Raw genomic sequence first — 15,673 nt, forward strand, 5'->3', positions numbered from 1 at the left:
AATAATCACCCCAGTGAGGCCTCTACCAAGTCCCCTTTTTTTGTGGTTTTTGGTCCACATCCCGGCATTCCCCTTCCCCTTTCCCCCACCTCGGGTGTACCGGCGGCGGATGCTGTGTCGATAGATTTCTCCCAGATTTGGAGGGACACCAGGGAGGCCCTTGAGAGAGCCAGTCGCAAAATGAAGAATTACGCCGATAAGAGACGTTTAGATGCTCCTCCGTACTCCCCTGGGGAGAAGGTCTGGCTTTCCTCACGGCATATCAGACTTAAGGTTCCGTCCTATAAGTTGGGTCCACGTTTCATCGGTCCTTTTGAGATTCTAAGGCGCGTCAATGACGTGGCCTACAAATTAAAATTGCCTGCCTCGCTAAGAATTCCCAATGTTTTTCATGTTTCCCTCCTCAAGCCTGCGGTATTTAATCACTACCACTCAACCGCTTCGCAAAATTTCCAACCCAGCACTTCTGATAATACCTTTTGAGGTTAAAGATATACTCGCCACTAAGACTGTTAGAGGTCGAACATTGTTTTTGATCGATTGGAAGGGTTTCGGCCCTGAGGAGAGGTCCTGGGAACCTCGAGAAAACATTAATGCTCCTCGGATCATGAAACGATTTCTCGACAACCTTAGGAGAGGAGGGAGTAGAGGGAGGGGTACTGTCACGGCCGCCGCTGATACTCACCTGCCGTGTCCTGTGCGCACCTCCCGGCGTGCACCCGCTCCTCGGCGCGTCCCCGCTGCTGACCTCCGGCCTCCCCGACGTCACTCCCACGCTCCTCTGGCCGGAGCTCTGACGGCATCAAGTGATGCGGTGGCTCCGCCCCCAACATCGCGGCGCCGCGTCATGTGACGCGGTGGCTCCGCCCCAAACATGGCGGCGCCCATCAGCTATTTCTGGCAGGCGTCTCCCCAGGTAAGACACCTGTGAATCGTTCTCGGACTGCTGTCCTTTTGGCCAGAGCCCTGCACGCTCTCAGGCCCTGCTACACTTCTCCTCCTACCCCCGCTCTGTTAGGTTTCCTTGACTGTTCTCTCTCGGTTCGCTCCTCTGGCGGTTCCGTTTCCCTGTCTCCTTCCCGGTGTGCTAGCGCCCTGTGGACTCCTTGTCCGTGCCCTCTCTCACCCGCTCTCTCTCTCTTGCAGCCTCCAGCCACTACCTGCTTCGAACCCTCCAAGTGTCTGCGTCCTTCTGTCTCCTACCACTGACCTCCCGTGCCGCTGCTCCGCTGACTCTCCACCCTAGTTCCTCTGGTGCTCACCCAGTCGCCCCTTTGGCTCCGGCTGTCACGGTTCCATCCCTTGTGGGCCTGCCCCTAACACTCCCTGTATAGGGGGTGGCTCCACCTGGTCTAGCTCGCCCGCAGGGGCTCTGGGGCCGTGACCCAGAGGGTCCACTCCGTGTTGCTCTCCTTGTTTTCTGCCACCCGTAACACTCCGTAACAATCAGACTGCATTCAGTTATGTCAGAGAGGAAAGTTTTTGGTTCGTGGTAGTAAAGGCAATAGACAAGAATAAGAGCAATGCATCCTGGGACTTGATGGAAAATTAGTTCCAGCACCAATAGTGCTTGAAGAATGATGATGATGAAGAACTGCCTACTCAGAGTGAATTGCAAGTTACAGAGCGTGTGGCAGCTCCTAGACACACTACTGTCCATGTACTGACTTTTTTCATAAGCCCCCCCCTTTTCTGGCCATCCAACAGAGAGGAAGTAGGTGTTATGACCTCTCCATGCAACACTTTTGAAAGAGTCCAATCTGTAAAGAGTCCAGGGGGCGGTGCTCACATTTTTGTTCTTATTGTGACTAAGTGTATTTCACAAGTTTGATATTTACACCGATTCAGTTTTGATAGGAAAGATTCCCAAATGAAGATCCAACAGATCCCCCAGTCTAAATGGATACTGTCTGGGTGACTGGGTTACTGTAAATAAAGCCATCTGCATTTTTCTTGCCTCACGTTTTAATTAACTTTTTCTTTTGGCACTTGTGATAAGTAAACATATTCATTTTCCAAAATTGAAAAAAGAAGCGAATTGCAACGAGGGACGGGTGATTAAGTCACAGTGAACAAATCGCTCCGAACACCGAATCTTGTACATCTGTTATTGTAATTATCAATGTTTTCATTAACCTGTTACAGAGCCAATTAACGTCAAATGGAAATAATTAGGATTGAAGAAGAAAAAAAATGACTGTTTGATCCCGCAGATTTGTATCCAGAAAATTCAGCTCTGGCAAAAAAAAGACACATAAATAATGTCATAAAAATAATCAAGAAGAAAAATATTTATTACTGCGTCCCCCAGTCCTTCTCCTCCACCTGTGCAATAACCGATAACACCTCTATATACAGAAGAGAACACAGGATCTACCATTCACAATAAGTGATGTCACAGCTCACCTCCTCCTCCTGTACAATAACCGATAACACCTCTATATACAGGAGAGAACACAGGATCTACTATTCACAATAAGTGATGTCACAGCTCACCTCCTCCTCCTGTACAATAACTGATAACACCTCTATATACAGTAGATAACACAAGATCCACCATTTACAATAGATGATGTCACAGCTCACCTCCTCCTCCTGTACAATAACTGATAACACCTCTATATACAGTAGATAACACAAGATCCACCATTCACAATAAGTGATGTCACAGCTCACCTCCTCCTCCTGTACAATAACTGATAACACCTCTATATACAGTAGATAACACAAGATCCACCATTTACAATAGATGATGTCACAGCTCACCTCCTCCTCCTGTACAATAACTGATAATACTTCTACTGTATATACGGTAGATAACAGAAGATCCACCATTTACAATAGATGATGTCACAGCTCGCCTCCTCCTCCTGTACAATAACTGATAACACCTCTATATACAGTAGATAACACAAGATCCACCATTTGCAATAGGTGATGTCACAGCTCACCTCCACCTCCTCCTTCTTTCTGCACATAGATCTTTGCTTATCAAGATATCATCTTTGTACAAATAAATAGATGTAAGGTATTGGTTGCTATTAAGGCCTTAATACGGAAGCTGGCAAACTGCATCAAAGTTCCTTACACTTGCCAGTCCTACTCTAACATGAAAACCTCAAAAAGATGAAAAAATCCTCCAAAAAATTCAGATACTGTACAAACCAGACAGGCCTAAATGTATCTGCACTAATCCAGGGTGCAGCGGACCCAAGTAAAATGGCAGATGCACAGGTGCATAAATACCAAGTGAAACAGCCAGCCTACAGTCAGGGATTGGCCGTGTGGTACACTAGTGCAGAAGAAACAATCCGCATGTGGCAGTGTTCACAGCCTCTTAGTAACACCATAGAGGGGGGCTGCCCAGTGCCAACTAGAATGCATCCCGTGTGAACAGAGGCCACAAATTTACAGAACCATTTGGGCCCAACTGCACCCTGAAAGAAATATAAAAAGTGCACAAAAAACATATCAATATACGTAAGGTAAAATAAATAGAGTCTGAGTCCATTTGTTGCTGCTAATGTTTACACACTTTTATAAATTAACAATTGACATAAAGAAACAGAGTGAAACAATTGCTCATTTTCTGGTAACACGTACCCTTTAAAGAGATGGTGTAAAACCAACGCCCATATACAGAGTCCGTGCAGGGGAAATGTTCAGGGAGTTCGACTATCATGATAAGGGGTGGCCCTGGTTGGCAGGGGTGTACCTCCAGTAGATATGTCACACCCAGGCCCTGGATCCTTGAGGGGGCAAAAGGTCCCTATGACCCGGATGAGACCTCTAGTAGTATTGAAGACCGGGGGTCTCGGAGGCTTGTTGGAGATTTAGCATTAGGGACCACAAGCGACAAATTATACTAGTTTGGGTATTGTTTGCTGTGCAGGGAGGACAGCCACATAGATATTTCGGGCTAGTATCTGTACCCCGTCCAGGGCTGTATACTGTATACTGTCCCATAGTCAATGTTACCATAAACCCTCCTTTTGTGACACAGCACAGGTACCGGCCTCTGATTCAGCCTTCCAAATATAACGGAAGGATCTGCGTCGGCAATCTGTGGGAGTCTATAATCTGCAAATCCTCCGAGAAATGTGTCCCCGACAAGTGCGGCTCCGATTTTCATCGGTGTGAAGAAACTGGTAAGAGGCCATCAGATTAGATGGGAGTGTTACCCATAGCGATGCCATGGAACCGACGGGTGCCACACTCTCATTCTAAGGAATCTAGATGTAGCCATTTACCTCTAGGTCGCTGTATAAAGAGAGAGCTGGTATGTAACGGAGAGGCCGACTGCCAGGATGGGTCCGATGAGAAGGACTGTGAGCCCCAGGAAGATGAGAGGTTCTGCAAGCAATTGTTTCCAATCCCCGGGGCGGAGAGAGCTGTCAGAGGGTGAGAGAGGTTCTTTACAGTGCACCGAACATTATAACTGCATTTTATATGTCATAAACAATATATATTTATTCTGGATCATTTCTGTCGATCGCGTGTAAAATTGTAAATATTAGAAAGGAAGGAGGGAGAGGAGGGGGATGCAGCTGCAGTGTCTCTTCCTCAGTGTCCCTGCCGTGAGAGGGGGGAGGGAGATCTCTGATTGGCTCAGAGCACCAAGCACAGCTCTGACATCACACGCTGATCAGGCACAGGTGGAGAGAAACTGTACAGTTACAGAAATCGGGAGAGGAAAATGAAAACTATTGGTTTCACAGAATTTATAAATACATTTTTTAAGATATTTAGTTTTATTCCTTTTTTTTTTTTACGCTCTCCGCCATTCCCTCTGATCAGTTTTTGCTGTGTCTCTTTAGGTTTAATATCCTGACGCAGGAGGAGGCTCAGAACGTTCTGGATCACAGATACTTTGGTGGACAATGTGAATATGTCTACAACGGTGAATGGAGGGAACTGAGATACGACCCGACCTGCGAGCAAATGTACTACGCCACCGACGAGAAGTACTTCAGAAAACCGTACAACTTCCATACTTACCAGTTCCTTGTAAGTGGCGGACCCCCAGTCCCCAGTATTACATGCGTGATTGACAGGCCTGAGGGTTGCTGGACTGCCCCTCAAATCAGATCGCGAAAGGGGAGGATGGTGCCAGTGGGCATTACACAGGGGCATTTCAGGCAATTTTAAGGTCATTACGAGCGTGAGACTTCGTATATGTCCTGCGTTTGCTGTCAGTATAGGTGGAGAGCTCCAGGTTTGTCCTCTTGCTTTCTTCCCCAGGCTCGAGCAGACACCGGGATGGCCTTCGAGGTTTATGAAGACTCTAAAGACCTGCTCAATGCTATGAGAAAAGGAGGCTCCTCTGGCGGAGGATTTACCCTCACGGTAAAACCGGCAGACTCTCCGGTCGGCTTAGAAGTGGGATTCAACTATGAGAAGAAATCGGATTTCCTGAATAATATCACAACATATACAGAAAAGGTAACATATAGTGAACGGTCTATTCTGTCTATTCATCTGTCTATGAATTCATGTTTTACATTTTTCCTTACAGAATCTGCAGTTTGTTCGCTTCCACACTAAAGTCCAGACTGCTCGTTTTCGAATCAAAAGAAATCCCCTGATGCTGGATGAGGACATGTTCAAGTCACTGATGGAGCTTCCCGATAGCTACAACTACGGCCTGTACGCCAGGTTTATTAATGATTATGGCACTCACTTTGTAACCTCCGGCGTCCTCGGTGGCATCCTGGACAGTGTCCTCGTATTAGACACTGAAGCTATGAAAAGAAACGGTAAGACAGTATATCAAACATATACCAAATACATATACAACCAGCCTGAAAACCAATATATTTACATAGTTCTACATCCTCTTCTATATAGGGATATAGAGTAGGGTGATATAACCTGGGCATCTCCTGTATATGATAATACATGTACAACTGGTATAACCCGGGCATCTCCTGTATATAACTATATATGTACAGCTGGTATAACCCGGGCATCTCCTGTATATAATTATATATGTACAGCTGGTATAACCTGGGTATCTCCTGTATATAATTGTATATGTACGGCTGGTATAACCCGGGCATCTCCTGTATATAACTATATATGTACAGCTGGTATAACCCGGGCATCTCCTGCATATAATTATATATGTACAGCTGGTATAACCTGGGTATCTCCTGTATATAATTATATATGTACGGCTGGTATAACCCGGGCATCTCCTGCATATAATTATATATGTACAGCTGGTATAACCTGGGTATCTCCTGTATATGATAATACATGTACAACTGGTATAACCCGGGCATCTCCTGTATATAACTATATATGTACAGCTGGTATAACCTGGGTATCTCCTGTATATAATTATATATGTACGGCTGGTATAACCCGGGCATCTCCTGCATATAATTATATATGTACAGCTGGTATAACCTGGGCATCTCCTGTATATGATAATACATGTACAACTGGTATAACCCGGGCATCTCCTGTATATAACTATATATGTACAGCTGGTATAACCCGGGCATCTCCTGCATATAATTATATATGTACAGCTGGTATAACCTGGGTATCTCCTGTATATAATTATATATGTACGGCTGGTATAACCCGGGCATCTCCTGCATATAATTATATATGTACAGCTGGTATAACCTGGGCATCTCCTGTATATGATAATACATGTACAACTAGTATAACCCGGGCATCTCCTGTATATAATTATATATGTACAGCTGGTATAACCTGGGCATCTCCTGTATATAATTATATATGTACAGCTGGTATAACCTGGGCATCTCCTGTATATAATTATATATGTACAGCTGGTATAACCTGGGCATCTCCTGTATATAATTATATATGTACAGCTGGTATAACCTGGGTATCTCCTGTATATAATTATATATGTACAGCTGGTATAACCTGGGCATCTCCTGTATATAATTATATATGTACAGCTGGTATAACCTGGGCATCTCCTGCATATAATTATATACGTACAGCTGGTATAAACTGGGCATCTCCTGCATATAATTATATACATACAGCTGGTATAACCTGGGCATCTCCTGCATATAATTATATACATACAGCTGGTATAACCTGGGCATCTCCTGTATATAATTATATATGTACAGCCAGTATAACCTGGGCATCTCCTGCATATGATAATACATGTACAACTGGTATAACCTGGGCATCTCCTGCATATAATTATATATGTACAGCTGGTATAACCTGGGCATCTCCTGTATATAATTATATATGTACAGCTGGTATAACCTGGGCATCTCCTGTATATAATTATATATGTACAGCTGGTATAACCTGGGCATCTCCTGCATATAATTATATACATACAGCTGGTATAACCTGGGCATCTCCTGCATATAATTATATACATACAGCTGATATAACCTGGGCATCTCCTGTATATAATTATATATGTACAGCTGGTATAACCTGGGCATCTCCTGTATATAATTATATATGTACAGCCAGTATAACCTGGGCATCTCCTGCATATGATAATACATGTACAACTGGTATAACCTGGGCATCTCCTGTATATGATAATACATGTACAACTGGTATAACCTGGGCATCTCCTGCATATAATTATATACATACAGCTGGTATAACCTGGGCATCTCCATCCCATAGTCCCGTGCCCATATACCCATCATACATATCCTCCATCCCATAGTCGAGTGCCCATATACCCATCACACATCCTCCATCCCATAGTCCCGTGCCCATATACCCATCACACATCCGCCATCCCATCGTCCTGAGCCCATATACCCGTCATACATATCCTCCATCCCATAGTCCCGTGCCCATATACCCATCATACATATCCTCCATCCCATAGTCCTGAGCCCATATACCAGTCATACATATCCTCCATCCCATAGTCCCATGCCCATATACCCATCATACATATCCGCCATCCCATAGTCCTGAGCCCATATACCAGTCATACATATCCTCCATCCCATAGTCCCGTGCCCATATATCCATCACACATATCCTCCATCCCATAGTCCCGTGCCCATATACCTGTCATACATATCCTCCATCCCATAGTCCAGTGCCCATATATCCATCACACATATCCTCCATCCCATAGTCCCGTGCCCATATACCTGTCATACATATCCTCCATCCCATAGTCCAGTGCCCATATACCCATCACACATACAGTCATGGCCAAAAGTATTGACACTCCTGAAATTCTGTCCGATAATACTCAGTTTCTTCCTGAAAATGATTGCAAACACAAATTCTTTGGTATTATTATCTTCATTTAATTTGTCTTAAATGAAGAAACACAAAAGAGAATGAAGCAAAAAGCAAAACATTGATCATTTCACACAAAACTCCAAAAATGGGCCGGACAAAAGTATTGGCACCCTCAGCCTAATACTTGGTTGCACAACCTTTAGCCAAAATAACTGCCACCAACCGCTTCCGGTAACCATCAATGAGTTTCTTACAATGCTCTGCTGGAATTTTAGACCATTCTTCTTTGGCAAACTACTCCAGGTCCCTGATATTTGAAGGGTGCCTTCTCCAAACTGCCATTTTTAGATCTCTCCACAGGTGTTCTATGGGATTCAGGTCTGGACTCATTGCTGGCCACCTTAGAAGTCTCCAGTGCTTTCTCTCAAACCATTTTCTAGTGCTTTTTGAAGTGTGTTTTGGGTCATTGTCCTGCTGGAAGACCCATGACCTCTGAGGGAGACCCAGCTTTCTCACACTGGGCCCTACATTATGCTGCAAAATTTGTTGGTAGTCTTCTGACTTCATAATGCCATGCACACGGTCAAGCAGTCCAGTGCCAGAGGCAGCAAAGCAACCCCAAAACATCAGGGAACCTCCGCCATGTTTGACTGTAGGGACCGTGTACTTTTCTTTGAATGCCTCTTTTTTCTCCTGTAAACTCTATGTTGATGCTTTTGCCCTAAAAGCTCTACTTTTGTCTCATCTGACCAAAGAACATTCTTCCAAAATGTTTTAGGCTTTTTCAGGTAAGTTTTGGCAAACTCCAGCCTGGCTTTTTTATGTCTCGGGGTAAGAAGTGGAGTCTTCCTGGGTCTCCTACCATACAGTCCCTTTTCATTCAGATGCCGACGGATAGTACGGGTTGACACCGTTGTACCCTCGGACTGCAGGGCAGCTTGAACTTGTTTGGATGTTAGTGGAGGTTCTTTATCCAACATCCGCACAATCTTGCGTTGAAATCTCTTGTCAATTTTTCTTTTCCATCCACATCTAGGGAGGTTAGCCACAGTGCCATGGGCTTTAAACTTCTTGATGACACTGCGCACGGTAGACACAGGAACATTCAGGTCTTTGGAGATGGACTTGTAGCCTTGAGATTGCTCATGCTTCCTCACAATTTGGTTTCTCAAGTCCTCAGACAGTTCTTTGGTCTTCTTTCTTTTCTCCATGCTCAATGTGGTACACACAAGGACACAGGACAGAGGCTGAGTCAACTTTAATCCATGTCAGCTGGCTGCAAGTGTGATTTAGTTATTGCCAACACCTGTTAAGTGCCACAGGTAAGTTACAGGTGCTGTTAATTACACAAATTAGAGAAGCATCACATGATTTTTCGCACAGTGCCAATACTTTTGTCCACCCTCTTTTTTATGTTTGGTGTGGAATTATATCCAATTTGGCTTTAGGACAATTCTTTTTGTGTTTTTTCATTTAAGACAAATTAAATGAAGATAATAATACCAAAGAATTTGTGTTTGCAATCATTTTCAGGAAGAAACTGAGTATTATCTGACAGAATTGCAGGGGTGTCAATACTTTTGGCCATGACTGTATCCTCCATCCCATAGTCCTGAGCCCATATACCTGTCATACATATCCTCCATCCCATAGTCCCGTGCCCATATACCTGTCATACATATCCTCCATCCCATAGTCCCGTGCCCATATACCCATCATACATATCCGCCATTCCATAGTCCCGTGCCCATATACCCATCACACATCCTCCATCCCATAGTCAACCATTATGACATCATAATGAGGGGCGGGGCTTGATACACACACACTTTTCCCCAGTATGTAGATAGGGGCAAAAATGTATGGTGAATTGCTACGCGCAGGGTTAAAATTTCACCTCACAACATAGCCTAGGACACTCTCGGGGTCCAGGCGTGCGACTGTGCCAAATTTTGTGGCTGTAGCTGTGACGGTGCGGATGCCTATCCCGGACATACACACACACACACATACATACATACACACTTTGAGCTTTAAATATTAGACTAGCTGAAGAGCCCGGCGCTGCCCGGGCATAGTAACTAACTGTGGTTAGCTATAGCAAATTATAATTATCCTCCATCCCATAGTCCCGTGCCCATATACCCGTCATACATATCCACCATCCCATAGTCCCGTGCCCATATACCCATCATACATATCCTCCATCCCGTAGTCAAGTGTTGTGAGTTCATTTTTCCCTTCACCATTGAGGTCTGATGAACTCCCTCCTCTAGTGAAGGAAGGTAGTGAGACTGATTACCAAACACCTGGGCAGCTAGATGATGACTGGGTGGCTGGAATTGAGGACTGGATATAAGGCTGCCGACGCCCTTCTTCCTGGCTGGTGAGTTTCCTGCTGGATTCTTGGAGACCAGTCTGATTCCTGCATCTCAAAGCTAAGTTTTTCTGCTCTGCTTTGTACTCTTCAGTTTTGTTCTTGTTTTGCCTTGTTTTTTGGGAGTTCTGCCATCCCCGGCCGGGGGTGAGCTGAATTCCATTTTTGTCTCTGATCTGTTGATATTTTGCTCTGTCTTCAGAATATACCTGAGTGCTGATATAGTCTTTTTGAAGCCTAGCGACTTCAGGGCCTGTTTTTCCTATCAGTCGGTTGGCTCATTTTGATAGGGTTTTTGCGGATGGCAGACAGCAGCTTTCCTATCCTGTCCTATGTAGTTAGCTTGGGCCCCATCATTTGCTCAACCTATCTTTCTATCTGTGTTAGTGTTTTCATCTTGCTTCACCGTCATTATATGTTGGGGGCTGCCTATTGCTTTGGGGTCTGCTCTGGGGCAGTTTAGTTTTTCCCCTTTCTGTCTTTAGGCTATATAGTTCTCCGGCTGTGATCGAGGGGTCTAGGGCACCGTAGGAACCCCCCACGGCTACTGCTAGTTGTTGTGGATAGGTTCAGGGGTCTGCAATCCGATAGCTGCCAACCTCTCTGGTTTTTCTGGACTTAGCTGGTATTTTGTTTTTTCCTCCTTCGGTGACTCATCATAACAGTCAAGTGCCCATATACCCATCACACATCCTCCATCCCATAGGCCCGTGCCCATATCCCCATCACACATCCTCCATCCCATAGGCCCGTGCCCATATACCCATCACACATCCTCCATCCCATAGTCCCGTGCCCATATACCCATCATACATCCTCCATCCCATAGTCCCATGCCCATATACCCATCATACACATCCGCCATCCCATAGTCCTGAGCCCATATACCCGTCATACATATCCTCCATCCCATAGTCCCGTGCCCATATACCCATCATACATATCCTCCATCCCATAGTCCCGTGCCCATATACCCATCATACATATTCTCCATCCCATAGTCCCATGCCCATATACCCATCATACATATCCGCCATCCCATAGTCCTGAGCCCATATACCAGTCATACATATCCTCCATCCCATAGTCCCGTGCCCATATATCCATCACACATATCCTCCATCCCATAGTCCCGTGCCCATATACCTGTCATACATATCCTCCATCCCATAGTCCAGTGCCCATATACCCATCACACATACAGTCATGGCCAAAAGTATTGACACTCCTGAAATTCTGTCCGATAATACTCAGTTTCTTCCTGAAAATGATTGCAAACACAAATTCTTTGGTATTATTATCTTCATTTAATTTGTCTTAAATGAAGAAACACAAAAGAGAATGAAGCAAAAAGCAAAACATTGATCATTTCACACAAAACTCCAAAAATGGGCCGGACAAAAGTATTGGCACCCTCAGCCTAATACTTGGTTGCACAACCTTTAGCCAAAATAACTGCCACCAACCGCTTCCGGTAACCATCAATGAGTTTCTTACAATGCTCTGCTGGAATTTTAGACCATTCTTCTTTGGCAAACTACTCCAGGTCCCTGATATTTGAAGGGTGCCTTCTCCAAAGTGCCATTTTTAGATCTCTCCACAGGTGTTCTATGGGATTCAGGTCTGGACTCATTGCTGGCCACCTTAGAAGTCTCCAGTGCTTTCTCTCAAACCATTTTCTAGTGCTTTTTGAAGTGTGTTTTGGGTTATTGTCCTGCTGGAAGACCCATGACCTCTGAGGGAGACCCAGCTTTCTCACACTGGGCCCTAAATTATGCTGCAAAATTTGTTGGTAGTCTTCTGACTTCATAATGCCATGCACACGGTCAAGCAGTCCAGTGCCAGAGGCAGCAAAGCAACCCCAAAACATCAGGGAACCTCCGCCATGTTTGACTGTAGGGACCGTGTACTTTTCTTTGAATGCCTCTTTTTTCTCCTGTAAACTCTATGTTGATGCTTTTGCCCTAAAAGCTCTACTTTTGTCTCATCTGACCAAAGAACATTCTTCCAAAATGTTTTAGGCTTTTTCAGGTAAGTTTTGGCAAACTCCAGCCTGGCTTTTTTATGTCTCGGGGTAAGAAGTGGAGTCTTCCTGGGTCTCCTACCATACAGTCCCTTTTCATTCAGATGCCGACGGATAGTACGGGTTGACACCGTTGTACCCTCGGACTGCAGGGCAGCTTGAACTTGTTTGGATGTTAGTGGAGGTTCTTTATCCAACATCCGCACAATCTTGCGTTGAAATCTCTTGTCAATTTTTCTTTTCCATCCACATCTAGGGAGGTTAGCCACAGTGCCATGGGCTTTAAACTTCTTGATGACACTGCGCACGGTAGACACAGGAACATTCAGGTCTTTGGAGATGGACTTGTAGCCTTGAGATTGCTCATGCTTCCTCACAATTTGGTTTCTCAAGTCCTCAGACAGTTCTTTGGTCTTCTTTCTTTTCTCCATGCTCAATGTGGTACACACAAGGACACAGGACAGAGGCTGAGTCAACTTTAATCCATGTCAACTGGCTGCAAGTGTGATTTAGTTATTGCCAACACCTGTTAAGTGCCACAGGTAAGTTACAGGTGCTGTTAATTACACAAATTAGAGAAGCATCACATGATTTTTCGCACAGTGCCAATACTTTTGTCCACCCTCTTTTTTATGTTTGGTGTGGAATTATATCCAATTTGGCTTTAGGACAATTCTTTTTGTGTTTTTTCATTTAAGACAAATTAAATGAAGATAATAATACCAAAGAATTTGTGTTTGCAATCATTTTCAGGAAGAAACTGAGTATTATCTGACAGAATTGCAGGGGTGTCAATACTTTTGGCCATGACTGTATCCTCCATCCCATAGTCCTGAGCCCATATACCTGTCATACATATCCTCCATCCCATAGTCCCGTGCCCATATACCTGTCATACATATCCTCCATCCCATAGTCCCGTGCCCATATACCCATCATACATATCCGCCATTCCATAGTCCCGTGCCCATATACCCATCACACATCCTCCATCCCATAGTCAACCATTATGACATCATAATGAGGGGCGGGGCTTGATACACACACACTTTTCCCCAGTATGTAGATAGGGGCAAAAATGTATGGTGAATTGCTACGCGCAGGGTTAAAATTTCACCTCACAACATAGCCTAGGACACTCTCGGGGTCCAGGCGTGCGACTTTGCCAAATTTTGTGGCTGTAGCTGTGACGGTGCGGATGCCTATCCCGGACATACACACACACACACACATACATACATACACACTTTGAGCTTTAAATATTAGACTAGCTGAAGAGCCCGGCGCTGCCCGGGCATAGTAACTAACTGTGGTTAGCTATAGCAAATTATAATTATCCTCCATCCCATAGTCCCGTGCCCATATACCCATCATACATATCCACCATCCCATAGTCCCGTGCCCATATACCCATCATACATATCCTCCATCCCGTAGTCAAGTGTTGTGAGTTCATTTTTCCCTTCACCATTGAGGTCTGATGAACTCCCTCCTCTAGTGAAGGAAGGTAGTGAGACTGATTACCAAACACCTGGGCAGCTAGATGATGACTGGGTGGCTGGAATTGAGGACTGGATATAAGGCTGCCGACGCCCTTCTTCCTGGCTGGTGAGTTTCCTGCTGGATTCTTGGAGACCAGTCTGATTCCTGCATCTCAAAGCTAAGTTTTTCTGCTCTGCTTTGTACTCTTCAGTTTTGTTCTTGTTTTGCCTTGTTTTTTGGGAGTTCTGCCATCCCCGGCCGGGGGTGAGCTGAATTCCATTTTTGTCTCTGATCTGTTGATATTTTGCTCTGTCTTCAGAATATACCTGAGTGCTGATATAGTCTTTTTGAAGCCTAGCGACTTCAGGGCCTGTTTTTCCTATCAGTCGGTTGGCTCATTTTGATAGGGTTTTTGCGGATGGCAGACAGCAGCTTTCCTATCCTGTCCTATGTAGTTAGCTTGGGCCCCATCATTTGCTCAACCTATCTTTCTATCTGTGTTAGTGTTTTCATCTTGCTTCACCGTCATTATATGTTGGGGGCTGCCTATTGCTTTGGGGTCTGCTCTGGGGCAGTTTAGTTTTTCCCCTTTCTGTCTTTAGGCTATATAGTTCTCCGGCTGTGATCGAGGGGTCTAGGGCACCGTAGGAACCCCCCACGGCTACTGCTAGTTGTTGTGGATAGGTTCAGGGGTCTGCAATCCGATAGCTGCCAACCTCTCTGGTTTTTCTGGACTTAGCTGGTATTTTGTTTTTTCCTCCTTCGGTGACTCATCATAACAGTCAAGTGCCCATATACCCATCACACATCCTCCATCCCATAGGCCCGTGCCCATATCCCCATCACACATCCTCCATCCCATAGGCCCGTGCCCATATACCCATCACACATCCTCCATCCCATAGTCCCGTGCCCATATACCCATCATACATCCTCCATCCCATAGTCCCATGCCCATATACCCATCATACATATTCGCCATCCCATAGTTGAGTGCCCATATACCCCTCACACATCCTTCATCTCATAGTTCCGTGCCCATATACCCATCATACATATCCTCCATCCCATAGTCCAATGCCCATATACCCATCACACATCCTCCATCCCATAGTCCCGTGCCCATATACCCATCATACACATCCTCCATCCCATAGTCCCGTGCCCATATACCCTTCATACATATCCTCCATCCCATAGTCCAGTGCCCATATACCCATCACACATCCTCCATTCTATAGTCAACCATTATGACATCATAATGAGCGGCGGGGCTTGCAACCTATGATGACATCAGCGTCGCCATGGCAACCATTGTCACATCCTAATGAGGGGCGGGGCTTGATACGCGCACACTGCTTCCCCAGTATGCAAATAGGGGCATTATGACATCATAATGAGGGGCGGAGCTTGACGCACACCCACTTTTTCCCCCAGTATGTAGATAGGGGCAAAATTGTTTGGTGAATTGGAACGCGCGGGGTTAAAATTTCGCCTCACAACATAGCTTAGGATGCTCTTGGGTTCCAGACGTGCGACTGTGCCAAATTTTGTGGCTGTAG

At 45.1% G+C, this 15,673-nt stretch overlaps 1 protein-coding gene across 2 annotated transcripts in view; it reads left to right on the forward strand.

Annotated features, from left to right (window-relative positions):
• C8A (complement C8 alpha chain) overlaps window positions 1–15,673 on the forward strand; it is a 50,854-nt gene that overhangs the window by 21,500 nt on the left and 13,681 nt on the right. For both annotated transcript variants that reach the window (XM_073544557.1, XM_073544556.1), the window contains 5 exons: window positions 4,004–4,148; window positions 4,257–4,401; window positions 4,818–5,007; window positions 5,242–5,442; window positions 5,516–5,756. In XM_073544557.1, coding sequence (XP_073400658.1) covers window positions 4,004–4,148; window positions 4,257–4,401; window positions 4,818–5,007; window positions 5,242–5,442; window positions 5,516–5,756 — 922 coding nt within the window. The remainder of the gene's footprint in view (window positions 1–4,003; window positions 4,149–4,256; window positions 4,402–4,817; window positions 5,008–5,241; window positions 5,443–5,515; window positions 5,757–15,673) is intronic.

This window comes from Dendrobates tinctorius, unplaced genomic scaffold (genome assembly GCF_039654945.1).
Source record: "Dendrobates tinctorius isolate UK_male_01 unplaced genomic scaffold, ASM3965494v1 ptg000138l, whole genome shotgun sequence".
NCBI classification, from domain to species: Eukaryota; Metazoa; Chordata; class Amphibia; order Anura; family Dendrobatidae; genus Dendrobates; species Dendrobates tinctorius.